General features: G+C 49.5%; 1 protein-coding gene and 1 long non-coding RNA gene across 7 annotated transcripts in view; one reads left to right on the top strand and one right to left on the bottom strand.

Moving 5' to 3' along the window:
* FAM20A (FAM20A golgi associated secretory pathway pseudokinase) overlaps window positions 1–4,086 on the bottom strand; it is a 42,369-nt gene extending 38,283 nt beyond the window's left edge. The window contains exon 1 of one of the 6 annotated variants that reach the window (XM_048818077.2): window positions 3,394–4,086. In XM_048818077.2, coding sequence (XP_048674034.1) covers window positions 3,394–3,722 — 329 coding nt within the window. In that variant the 5' untranslated portion in view covers window positions 3,723–4,086. The remainder of the gene's footprint in view (window positions 1–3,393) is intronic. The other 5 variants (XM_048818078.2, XM_048818074.2, XM_048818079.2 and 2 more) reach the window with 5 other exon arrangements.
* LOC142069018 (uncharacterized) overlaps window positions 2,526–13,617 on the top strand; it is a 38,923-nt gene continuing 27,831 nt past the window's right edge. The window contains exon 1 of the long non-coding RNA XR_012664871.1: window positions 2,526–3,122. This is a non-coding gene — a long non-coding RNA (uncharacterized LOC142069018). The remainder of the gene's footprint in view (window positions 3,123–13,617) is intronic.

The following is a 13,617-nucleotide window of genomic DNA, read 5'->3' as shown; positions in this document are numbered from 1 at the left end:
TTTCAAACCAGGGCATTTTAACCATTTCAAAACTTTTCTTCTCCCCAAGAATGTTCCAGATTTTGTAGTTTTGGCAAACCTGCCCCTTTCCTGGGAGCCGTTTCAGTGTCGATGAATCAGCATTTTCCAGCGTAAAAATGGTTTGTTAGAAAATCCCCCACCAGCTCGCCTCACGCGCTAACTCAACTCCTTCCCTGTACTTTCTCCTTCCCCAACTCCTCGCTCTTCCTGCCCACACCCCCTCTTTCCTCTCTTCCTCCTCACAAACTGCTGTACACAGCACGCAGTGTACACGGCTGCCAGTTTACTCCCCCTGCCTTTCTCTCCACAACTGTCACTTCTGAAAGCCTGCCCGGATGTGTTGCTGCAATTCCTTTCCAGCGAGGGCCAGGCTTTCTTGCTGTGACAGCAAGTGGGTGGACAGAGGGGGAGGGCAGTAGCTTCCAATGGTCCAGAAAAACTGCGGGCCACAGGAAAATGGTTGGGGCTGCAGTGATAACAAAGAGGTGGCTTCCTCAGTCTTCTGAGACGGGACCCAGAGTGTAGCATGGAGGAACACAGCATGAGAGAAAAGGTGTGTTGATGCAGCATCGCATGGTGTATTGTCATAGACCATGGCAAGGGGCACTATTACAGGCAAATGTGCCATGCAAGGACAAAAGGACAAATTCAGCGCCAACATATGTGGGCACTTCGCCGATTAGCTTCCCTGGGACTTGCACCCGCTGGGGCTGGAATTGGGCCCAGAGTATCTCGGAGGGAGGGAGCGTAGTCTAATGGTTAGAACAAGGGAGTGCTTCTCGAGAAGTATCAGCAGTGAGCACACCAGGCGTTATTCCCCGCTCTGCCACTGACATGGTCACTTCGCCTCTGAGCGCCTCAGTTTGCCTGTGTGTAAACTGAGCAGAAGGAACATGCAAAGGGAAGCGGGAGGCATTGTTAACTAACGTCTCTGAAGCGCTTTGAGATCCTTTGGGAAAAGGCTCCGTGGGAGCAGGCTCATCACACAGTTCGGATTCTGCTCAAGCACCATTTAATTTTGTTTTCCGTATTCATCTCTGGAGTCAAGTTTGTGTAGCACCCTGTTATTTTTATTTGATGCTGTTTAAACGACTCGGAAGGGTGAAAAGGGCACCTCTCTACTACTATCGAGGAGCGCTACAAGCCTTCATACCTTTGCTCTCTGCTGCTGGATATTGTTATAACAATGCAACTGGGCTCCACTCCCACTGAAGTCAATGGGTCTGTTGCCATTGACTCCAGCGGGACAGCAGGATCGGGCCCTTATGATAAGTGACGGGCTTGTTTAATTCTACTGTTACATCCCAGTGGTTATATAGACGTACAGTTTGCAGTGCTGAGCCAGAGCAAGGTCACAAGCTCCCATTGATCTTCTGGATCCAAGATCATTGCTTGTTAAAAAAAAAATGTACGAAATTGTGACACGTAAGCGGCACGGTTTAGAGCACATGCTCAAAACAGAGGCAGACAGGTCTGTGAGGATGATTTTGGCTGCAGTGCCAACATACGTCCCGTAGAAAAGTCAAGCAGAAAAAGTGACCCCTGTGGTTTAAAGGTTGCAGGTAAGTAGCTAAACAAGCACAATCACTGCATTTACAAAGGTTATCTTCTCAGCACACTTTGGCACACAGCCTCCCTCTGACACGATTTGTTTTGTACGCTGGCTGTTTTTTTTAGAAGAGGCAATTACCTATTTTCCTTGCGAGGGCCCTCTCCAGATCCCTGCTCCACCTACTCTGTCCTAGAGACATAAAAGGGAATTCATAGAACTAGGCGCTGTCCCAGCCACAGTCGTCGTTGTTTCAATTGTCCTGCTTGCTAAGGATGAAGCTGCAGTGTGACTGTTGCTCTGTGGGACTGTTGATGGGCTAGGAGGGTGGGGCAGGTCTTCTGGGAGTCAGGAAACCTGGGTCAGAGCATTCCCTGCTTTGCCACAGACTGGCCTGTCTGGTCTTGGGCAAGATATTTACAACTTGGTTTCCAAAGGCCTTGAGCACCCCACAGTTAGTGGGAGCTGGAGGCATTCAGCACCTTTCAAAAATCAGCCCTTTGCTGGGCTTCTGCAATGCCCTCTGCAAAACAGGGATGGTGATAATAAAACTCATCTCCTCCAGCCCAGCTGTGTTGAGAGGCTGCATGAATGGGCCAGATCACCCTTCCCAGGGAGCTGGGGGAAAGGAAGCCCCGGGGGAGTTTTCCTGTAAATTTGGAGGCTCCTCCTACTCCCAACCTTATGGATCACAGGAATCTGTGAGAGGGGAACCCTTTTCAACCTAGGGCCGCATCCAGGCCTCTCCTCCGTCATGGACTGTCCATGCAGCCTGATTCCTCCGTCCTGCCCTGGACTCTTTCCCCACAGTTCCTGCTCTGGAGGATCCCTAGAGGAGGGGCTGTTCACTTCTGGCCCACACTCCGGCTGCTGGCTAGGTGTTTTCTGGTGGGTATACAGCAACAGTGTCAGTCAAGGCACCCAGCACCAGTGTGGCTGTACTTCTGGTGTGGCAGATCCCAGGGCCAGTTCCCCACTGCCAACCTTTGATAGGGGCCATTACAGGCCTTGGGGCCTCATGCGGTATGGACCACAATCCCAGCCTATAAATCAAAAGCCCTGAAAATGAGTTAACTTGTCTAGTAGATTCAGCCCAGCCTCACTCACCACGGACAGCGCTTGGCTGTCACCCACCTGCCCAAGTAAGCCTGGGCCAGCGCTGTGTTTTGCCTCAAGAGATCAGACCAGAGAAGTTAGAGAAGAGCCACCCAGATCGAGTGGGATGATCTCACAGGCTGCCTGGAGAAAGGAAAGCCTGGGACAGGCCCTCGGAACAAAGCTGGAGAATGGTCCTGCAGGAAACCACCCAGCCCCTATCACAGAGAACAAGTGAGGCCAGCTGTGCAATGGGCCGGGGGAGGTCTCCGTCTGGCCTCTGACACTTCTCTTCCTAAGAGGAGGGCGAACATGGGTCTGCAGTGAAGATGGGGCATCCCGCAGAGACAGTCAATGGGGACAGGGTGGCAGGGACTGAGGGAGTTGAGAAGCCTGGAGAACTGGAGAGACCAACCGGAGAGCAAAGCAGATGCCCCCGGGAAGCAAGACACACAGTGTATGTGGGTGTGTGTGTGTGTGTGGGGGGCCCTAGCTCCACGGGCAGGGAATGGGGGCCGGGTGGGTATCCGGGGTATGGGGTGGGCAGGGGCACCCGCGCTCCAGCGGGGCTGGGGAGAAGCAGCAGCCTGGCACTGGGGGGGGGGTGGGCAGGAACCCGGCATGGGGACACCCAGGGTTGGGGGGGGAGGAGGCGGCTGTCCCCGGGGGGTGTCCGGGACGAGCTAGGAGCCTGCCCCCGGCGGGGAGGGGACCCGGGCGGGACGCACCTGTTCCAGCGGACCATCTTCCGGCGGTAGTAGCGCACCGCCTCCTGCCGGCTGAGCAGCGTCTCCTCCGGCCCCCGCGGCGGCTGCTCCGGGGCGCGGTAGAGCGGGTGAGCGAAGAGCCGCCGCAGCTTGGAGCCCCGGGCGCTCGGGGAGGCGGCCGCCGGCGAAGGGGGCAGCGCGGGGCGCGGCGCCCGCAGGCAGGGGCAGCCCGGCTCGGCCCCCGCAAGCTGCCGCCGCACTTCGGGCCAGAGGTGGAAGTAGAGGTCGGCGCTGAGCAGCGCCCCGAGCAGCAGCAGGATGAGCAGCCGGTCCCGCCGGATCCAGGGCATGGCCCGCGCGGCGCAGCGGAGCCGGGGGAGCCCAGCCAGGGATCGGGCTCGGGCGCCGGGGCAGGGGGCTAGTGGCGGAGCGGAGGCACCGGGGGCCCGGGGCGGGGCGCTCCCCGAGAGGCAGGGCTGGGAGCGGGGCAGCCCGCCGCAGGGCGGCTCCGGGCTGGCGGCTCGGCGGCAGCAGGTGAGCGCCCGGCGAGTGTCTCTGGTCCACACCCGGACCCGCCGCCGCCAGCCGGAGCGCGGGAGCCCAGCCCGCTGCCGGAGCCGCTGGGAGAGCTGCCGCGCAGCCCGCACCTTGCCAGACCTCCCCCGACCCAGCCACCCCCGGGCAGCGGTGCCCGGAGCGCGTGTGGCGCCGCTCCAGGGGGAGGTATTAGGCGCTAACCACCCCCTCCACCCAGCCCTGATCACCTGCCAGCTCCCCCCTCCATTGCAGCAGCCCGGACTCGCCCATCCCGAGCGCCCACTGAAGCCCGAACCCCGCCGTGGGATGCTGCGGAAATGCCCTGGAGCCGGGTGCGCGTCAGGCCCTTGGGGCTCTCCAGGGGTCTGGGCGCAGAGGGATGGACCCCTCTCCTGGCCTGTGTTCGTACAGGAGTAGGAGCTGGCCTCCAGGCACTGCCTTTCATCCCTGAGCTGCCAAGGATGGAACTAAGGACACTAGCTCCTGCAGCCCCAGCTGCAGTGGTCACTGCATTTCCCTTCTCAGGTCCTGGTTTCCTTTGCCCATCAACCCTGGCAGGGTTTCTACACCCCACAGTCTATAGGAATCATTTCATCTTTCACCAAAAGGCAGCCACCGCTGAGGCGGGAGTGGGTAGCTGATTAAGGTGCTTCATGCTTCAAAGACTTAAGCACCCTCTGGAAGTTAAGCTTCATCCTAGTTACTCCCGATTTTGGCCCTGATTCAGAAAAGCACATAACCCTTTATTTAAGGGGACGTGTTTCAATGGCACTGCAACAGGTGCTTATGGGTAATCACATGCTTAGGCGCCCTTCCTGACTAGGGATTGTTTTTTGGGCCAGGCCCTTACACTGGAGTAGGTGAGGTCAGGGAATCAGAGTCAGGACATTCAGCTGAAGCTGCAGGTGGAATTTAGGTAAGCAGGAGGCAATGGCCACACTTACTGCTCAGAATGTAGGTTTGGGGTTATTTTAAAGGATTTTGCTATAAATCTAAATTCAAACCCTTCAATAAACCAAACAATTTTTTGGTTGGATTTAACTTTACCTCTGCAGCCTGCAGAAGCCAGATGGCAATTGAGAAGAGCAGAGTGCCTGTCCCCATACTGCTAAATGAGAAGGAGGGGTCCCTGCTGGAACCTGGCTGGGGACCCCAGTATGGTTGAGAATCACCTTACTTAACCCTCAGCCCACAGCAGTGAAATAGAGGAGGGACTGAATATAAACAAAAGGGCGAGTGACAAGGCTGAGCTAGTTTCATCGTTCCAGCTGAGTGAACAAAAAAGTAACAGCAGAAAGGGTGAAAGGAAAATTCTATTTTTTTAAGCAGACAAACTGACAAGTTTTATTTTTCACAAAGCTGAGGGATTTTTGTTTAATGTGTGCAGTGGCCTGATCCACAGGTGGGAGACACTGTCCTCAATGGAACTAACACTTGAGAATCTGCATCATGATTTTTAACCCCCTACTCTACCCTATAGCAGGGAAAAGATACTTTGCAAAGAGGCTGCAGGAATTCTTATCTCAGATTTTCCATGCCTGTGTTTTAGGGTGTTTAGTACCTGAAAGCTCTGATTCTGCACCCTAACCATATATGCTGTCAACACCCAGATGGGGAGGGGGAATGGGGAATCCACCAACGTAGGGGGCATAGTGCAACCTTACATTGCCTTCCTGTGCTGCCCCAGCATTCTGGGGATAGAAGCTGGAATGCCATATGTTCTGGCAAAGTGGCCCATAGGCAGCCGTTCAAGGCTGGCATAATTTAGAGTAACCCCTTGACTGCTCGAAGTTGTGGCTAGGCTCGGGAATTCAGAGGGTGCAAAGGTGGTTCTGTCTCTTTGCTTCACCTGTCCTGCACTGCCTGAGCTGTGTTACTCAGGTGGTGCATCACCGAACTAGGGCTGGGAGGAGGCCAACATTTCAAAATTAGGAGGCCAGATTCTGATCTCAGTGACACTGGTGTAACTCCACCGACTTTGATAGAGTTACTGAGGCTCTACACCAGTGTTATAGCTGTCAGAGTCCACCCCACACACTGTACATGGAATGAAAATGCAGCCGCATGCCTCCCCTCCCTTTTATCCCAATAAAAACACTCTTTATTTGTAGGCAGGTAGAGGAGGAAATTCTGGTCCTTTCTATTTTTTCCTTCTAAGCTTCTGGGAAGATTTATACTCAAGACGTGTGCCCTGATTTATCCTGACACCTGTATTTCCCAACTACTCCATCAAACGTGAACCATTCATACAGTTACCAGAACGTAGAGGCCCATCTGTCCCCCAACATGCTTGGGGAGACGCACAACCCTCAGTCTCCTATGCAGCATAGAGCATTTTCTCCTTTGGAAACAGGCATAAGTGAAATGCAAAAATCTTCCATTTCTCCTCTGTTCTCTTGTTCTTTGGAAGACCTGGGCCATTTTACACTCTTTCCAAAGAAGAGATCCTTTACTCTGCACTCTCTTTTATTCACGATCTAAAGAGATTCGAGTTATTTGAAGAGGATTTGCTTTAAAGTTCCGTGATTATCAGATATTTTTTCTAGAATTCAGCATTTTCTTCAGGAAAATCTGTATATAGATTTTGAAGAATTCTGACAAGCAAGGGCACCAACTATGAGTGAAATTAGTTCTCATGAACTAATTAGTTCTTGTGAAAATAAGGGTTTGCTAATGCTAGTCACAGTGCAGGTAAAGGCTATACCATCTAGTGGCACTGACAAAACAACTTGTGTGTGATCTGCCACAATCCTGGTTCTCTTACACTGAGACCAAGTATCAGAGGGGTAGCCATGTTAGCCTTATTGATTAGTCTCCATGCATCTGAGGAAGTGGGTTTTTTACCCACGAAAGCTTATGCCCAAATAAATCTGTTAGTCTTTAAGGGGCCACTGGACTCCTCATTATATTTACACTGAGACGGTCAGCTGGGCCTGAGCATGCAGCAGCCTTGGGCCCTCTTGGGAGTAAGATGAAACCATTAAACTTGGTTTCACTTACGATCTAAACCAGATTTAACCCCAGGTAACCACAGGCACAATAGTTGGGTTTTCATCTATATTTTAAAGGTTGTCAGTCACTGCTGCTGCCCTGGCATTTGTGTCTTGCCATGCTAAATTAACACTTGCAGAGTGATTGACTCAGAGGGGGCCCTGCTTTCGAAGGTGTTGGTTTAGGGTCTGCTTCAAAGCTTGCTGACATCAAGGGAAAGACTCATTGACTTCAGTGAGCTTTGGATCAGGCCTTTAGTGTATTTAAAGGAGAGAGAACCTGGCAGTGGCATAGAAGATCTTGATTTATATTTTCTAGATCATAAGGACAGTCTATGATGGGGGCAGGGGTACATTATGGAGGGTTCTCTAGCTCTAGATAAATTAAAAGGGAACCACGGAGGCAGAGTAGAGCGATAGTAGCTGTAAAACAGCAGCTAAAGTAGCCCGCAATGTACAAATCTGTCCAAGTATCATTGGCTACTCAGAGTGCTCTGGTCATGAGTCTGTCAACATCAGTAGAAGATGAGGGGATCGCCACCTCCCAAGATCAGCCTCTGTGCCAGGTTCTTATTTCCCGAAATTGATTTCATTCTAAGCCAGCTGCAAGTTTCTGCGATTCCTGAGAGGTGTTGTAAAAGGAGGGATTAACCAATCCATTCCAGGACAAGCTGGATTCCAGCAAACCTGAATGAGTCTGAACAGCAAAACGCGGCTCAGGGATTTACGGTATTTAAAAGGCACTTACTGACTCACTCTGACCTAAGGAGCAACTTGTGACTAAATACCATCCAAATAGCAGAGTTAACACTGGATTCGTTTTTAATTCTCGGTGCTATTGCCCCATTACTAATCTCTCCACGGGCCCAGTGTTACATCTTTTCTCTTTCTTGGCACTAATTCTAAACAATGACATCAGCAGAACATTAGCTAGGGCCATGTCTTTATCTTTTTATCCTCAACGTGGAGATCATATTTTTGTAATTAGTCTAATTAAAAATGAACAAAAAGAATCTCAAAAGAATGAACAAAAAGAATCCCTATTAAGCTGGAGTAAACCCGCACACTGCAGTCTCTCTCAGAGCTTCCTCTGCCATTTAGATATTGCCAGTCACTAAAACACTGGAACAAAAATTACTGTTCATGCTATTGTTCAGAACATTTCAACAATGCACACATAATACTAGCTTTACCTGGATTTTTGCAAACAAAGCCTTTTGTTCAGCATTGTTTGCCTGGTAAGCTGTAAAGACCAATATGTTTAGCATACATCTGCATATGCATTGCCTTAGCAGATGAATGCAAAATAAAAAACAGCAGGCATTAGCTAGCTATAGGTTTTTTACAGCACCCATCACCATAGTATCTAAGCAATTCCTGGGGAAATTAAATCCACGAAACAAAGTTCCCACTAAATTTCATGGAGTCTCTTTTCCCTTCTCTGTTATACCGGCTCTGTAGAGGTAGTTGCATTCAGGCAGTAGAATGCACAAAAGCTGGTTTTTAACTAAATTTCAATGAGCTTGTCTACTAACTTCTAAGGCCCCACTCCTGCAGACACGTAGGCTTAACTTGAAGCAAATGAATATTCCCGTTGACTTCAGGGTAGCCATTCACATGCTTAAAGTAAAGCATGTGTATAAGTGTCTGCGGGATCAGGCCTTCCTGAGGGTGGAGAGGTTGGGCAAACCTTATAATAATGTTTAACTTGTAAGTGTTTCACCTCTATGTTCCATACCAAACAGTAACACCATACTCAATGGAAGCCGGGGCCACATCTGACAGAGCTTACGAAGGCCCATCGACTTCAGTGTCGCTATATCTTGGCCCAATCCTACATGCATCCAAGTTAGTGGGAGTTTTGCCATTGACTTTAATGGAATCAGGATCAGGCCCTCCCCTTCTCTCTCATGCGCTGTATTATTCAAAATAGTTCAACATTATCCGAAGACAATGGGAGATTTTCTTAAGTAACTGCCAGGACTGCACGACATGGCTCCCAGGGTGGAAAGCAGAGTTTTATGTCCAACTTTACTTCGGAAAGCACCTAAGCACATGCTTAACTTTAAACATGCACTTAGGTCACCTTGTCTTCAAGTGAAGCAGTACCTACCATCCTGCCATGTAGAAGTGCTCATAATGGCTGGTCGTGTTCCTAAAATTAAACTGTACAGTCTGATTTGATAGGAAATTGACAGATTTTTACAAAAATCCCAGTATCCCTTAGAATTAGCAGTTAATTGGCCTTATTTCTATTTCAAGACTGAAAAAGAGTCCCCCTGCTGCAGACAACTGCTGTGGGGAAACATCCCCATTCAGACAAAGTCTCTTAACAGCTTTAAAGCCATTGTAAATAACGTCTTGCGCTGAGACGGCCTTTCTTTGGTATTTCAGAGAGCAACTAGCAAGTTATTGCTAAAGTCATAGTAAAAAAACCCTTTCCCTCCCTCTCTCCCCCTGTCCCAGATACATAACTCAAAACAAAATATTTGGGAGCTATAAATATGTAATTTGAATTATTTGATGCACTATCGGTTGAAAAATCAGCTTCCTCAGAGATGGCTCATGTTTGCCAAAATGCAAATGCTTCTGGAACAAATGCACCCAACACACAATTTTTCTTCCTTTTCCTCTTTATTAGGAATGGTATAAAAATTACCCGGGTCTGAGCCAGTAGATTATCAGGTTTGTAAAAAGAAGAAAGAGACCGTAACGATCCCTCTTCTATCTGTCTGCCTCATTCGGACCTGGGATAAAACCCCAGAGCCACCACATCAGCATTATAAAGAAAATATAAAGGGGAAATCAAGGGACAGAGTTCTGCATTCCCTGTTTAACTATCAATCTATCTAAGCAGGACACACTTTATGGTCAATAAACTTTCTAACAACAAACATCCAGATCAGCTCTCTTTGCTTAATCATCCAAACAAACTGCTAGGAACCTGAATTGCTTTCCCAACATGTTCTGCCCCCAGCTTGCAGACTGAGGAGTGGATTCTATCTTCCACTGTCAGCACCCTGTGACCTTCCCCTACACAATACCTTTTCCCTTTGCAATCATGCCGGGCTTTGAATTTTACTTCCCTGCAAGCCAGAGGAGATCTGACCACTTTAAACACTGAGAGCTGGGAGTGGCAGTCACTTACTCCAGTAGTAAATTTGACTCTAAATGTGGTTTTAGGCTATTTCACTTACAGAAAAATTCTCATCTCTGGCTGGAGCTCATGCTAAACAGAGGAGGGAAATCCACTCAGCACTCTCATCCTTCCCCATGGACTAAGCTGTTTGCTGGAGTCAATTGCTGTGTTTCATTAAGGTGTGTTAGTGCATAGCCTTGGGGGTCAAAGTCTGATTCTTCTTCTGAAACTTGGACTATAAAATGAATGAGTAATGTCAATGTCATCGCTGCATTTCCTGCCAGTGGCAGCAGCTCTTCCACCCTGGGTTGTTTCCTCAGCCCCTTTGCTTTCCAAGTCAGCCAGAGATGTGGCCCAGAAAAGGAGAAGACACAGCCATAGTAAGCAACTGATGGAGTGTTGGGGGCATAGCCAGGCAAGGGAGAAAAAGGCATGAAAGTGAGACTGACCCATAGCATTTACACGGGGCCTTCCCTCTTCAAAACACTGAACCCCAATCTGTGGCCACTGATATCAGTGGGAGTTTTGCTACTGATTTTAGCAGGAGCAGAAGAAGGTCTATTAACCCGCCCGTCCTCTTGGGGAAGTAGGTACTGATGGGGAAATTGAGGCACAGGGAGGCTAAGTGAGTCACTCAAGGCCGCACAGACAACAGAACCTAGGAGTCCTGACTGCCAGCCCCCTTGCTCTAACAGCTGCACTAGCTGGTAAAATGTAACACTGTTGAAAAAAGAAAATATTCCACATCCGAACAAAATAAAACTCTGAAATGAAGATCCTGTGCTTGATAAAGGAGGAGAAAGCCTCCAAGGACTGGAAAACAGAGGAAATATATTAGAAGGGGTTTTAAAACATTGGCAAAAACCAGCAGTTTAAACCTGACTGGGACAGACCCAGCATGTTCAAAGGCATTCCGGGCATGCAGCTTATCCGTTTAAATCATTCCCTGTTTCCCTGGGCCTATGATGTAGATTCTTGTCTGCTTTCAATGCTTTTCTCATTCAAATGAGCACGCAGCCAAGTTTTCATCCACTGTCATAATAGTTCCTGCCACACCCCTCGTGTTCTCAACATGGTTTCAGTGAGTCCGGTGGCTTTGGGGAACTTGGCTTGCATGGGCTCTCCGCTTCCCAGGAGGTTCCTGAAACTCTTCTTCAGTGTTGGGCTGGGCTCCTCTTGGCCATTCTTCCTTTGGCGTGACCTTTTAGACTGTAATTAGAGTTCAGGAAATAAAACTGCTGGCATGGGTTCCGCCTGTGACCTCAGATACTAAACCACAGCCTCCAACCAAGGGATTTGGCAGCGAGGGGGAAAGCAGATTTAGCACAGATGTGTCCGCTGCTCCTTTTTGACCACTTTGGGAAACGGTCATTCTCATAACCTGGCCTCCTATAAAGAGAAGGCCAGATAATCACACGTCACCACCTCTTCCTGGGAGGAAAGCACATTTTACCACTGACCTCGAAAACGAATGCAACAGGCTGGGTTTATTAGCGAGGAATGTATCTTCGTTTTGTTGCTTTCTAAACTCATCTCATTCTTCGACGAGTGTGATCCAAAGCCTAATGCTTAAAGCTTTCAGTAGGGTGCATCCAGCCAGCTGCTGCCCTATAAACTATCTGGTAAACAGATCCGTGGTGCTAGGATTGCTAGCCATCTCCGGTTCTGATACACAGGGAAGGCAGGAGGCCCTTTTACTCCTCACTGTTTGCTAGGGTGCCCGGAGCGATCGGGATGGACGTGCAAGATATTTTCTTCCCTTTAAGGCCTGGTCTACCCACAGTTTTTGGCCAGCATAACTCTGGCAGAGCGGGGAGTGATTTTTACAGACACAGTTATACTGGCCCAACCTGTAGCACAAACACCATGAGGTGACTTAGAGCTTATTTCCCTTCCCATACTGGACTAAGCCACACCAAACTTTATACGGGCACATTTATCCTGGCAGAGCTGCAGCCACTGGTTGTACTGTTTTAGTACAGTGATGTAATTCAAGCAGTACAATGGCTGCATGTAGACAAAGCCTTACGGCTGGGCTACACTGAAATCCACACCCCTGAGAGACGCAGCTCTGCTGACCTAACTCCTGGTGTGGACAGCGCTAGATTGACAGAAGAATTCTTCCATCGACCTCTTGGGGAGGTGGATTGCCTTTGCCGGTGGGACGACCTCTGCTGTCGGCGCAGGTAGTGTCTTCACTGAAGTGCTACTATGGAGCTGCCACAGCGTTTTAAGTGCAGACAAGCCCTTAGTTTCTGTTGCTTTCTGAGGAGCCGGCTGAGCTGTTATAGAGAGATTTAGGTGTTCTTGGCTGGAGGGGGGTGTTGGGCTGTTCCTCTGCAGTAATTCGGATTGGTTATGCATCAGAAAGAAAGAGGTGTGGTTGGAATAGGAGGCAAGAAATCCTGAGTTTTGTAATCCAGGATCTGACACTGGTTCCTTGCACAGCCTTTCCGGAGAGAGCTGCGAGGTTCATTTAGATGATGTTTACAAAGTGCTTTGAGGTGTTAAGTATTATCTTCACATCTGCTCAAAAGGTTTGCGTAGGGTAGGAAAAGTGGTTGAGCTTGGATTGGAGTTAGCTAACGTGAGTGATTTAATCAACCCTTACTTAACCTCTATCACTTTTTCTAATCTAGACAATTCCCTAGAGCCACAGGTACCTTTACAAACCAACATTTATCGACAGTATTTACACCCACAAAAATGACATTATTTAGTTTGCAAAGTCAAGCACCAGGAAATGTCAGCTTTACAGCTCTGTGTGTGCTCCACGCTTGGTTGTTTTGGGAAGTTGTCTTGCAACTTTATCTCCTGCCTTGGGAGAACTGGACACCTTCCCTGGACAGACAGACTTCCCCTGACTTTCCTTTGCAAAGGATAGACATTGTGCGGTACCCTCAAGAATGCTGCAAGTTTCCTCTGGAATTTCAGTTGAAAACAACTGGACATTCGATGGGCTCAGTGGGCAGGGCTATGCTGCACTGAATCAGCTGTTTCAAGATTTCATGTTGAATATGGGTAGTAATTGCTGCTCCATGGATACGCAGATGGCACAGGGGATTGGTAATGGAATAAGTCAGCCTTTACCCTCCTGGCTAGGTCTGCAAGGACAGCAAACCGTTACATAGGACAGCAGACAGGTGGCAAAAGGAGCTGGTGGATCTCTCTCCTGGCTCAGAGGACCAGGGCTTTGGAGTGGAGCCTGGAGCTGGAGCGTGGAGCAGCTCCGGAACAGTGGAGCTGCAGGTTTTTGCCTGGAGCTGGAGCGGAGCCGGAGCACAGCTCCAAAGCCTTGCAGAGGACAAATATCCAGTTCACAAGAGCCACCACCATCAGCACTAACTGACACCTGGTTGGCAGAATCAGTTGAGAGACCGAGGATTGGAAGGGTCAAGGAGCCTGAGCTACTGTCCCACTGAAGGTCAGAGTAGAAGCATATTGGGCTGGGGAGGGCAGACGTGGCCCTGCTGATGTCTGTACTACACCTATTGTCCGTTTTCTAGGGCTGACAATCAGGCGTCTTTCATGAGCAATAAGGGCCCTATTGTTTTCCCAGTGAGGACATAGGGAATCGAG

Source organism: Caretta caretta, chromosome 14 (genome assembly GCF_965140235.1).
Source record: "Caretta caretta isolate rCarCar2 chromosome 14, rCarCar1.hap1, whole genome shotgun sequence".
NCBI classification, from domain to species: domain Eukaryota; kingdom Metazoa; phylum Chordata; order Testudines; family Cheloniidae; genus Caretta; species Caretta caretta.
Note: the sequence above shows the minus strand (reverse complement) of the source record. Positions and strands in the feature narration are given on the sequence as shown.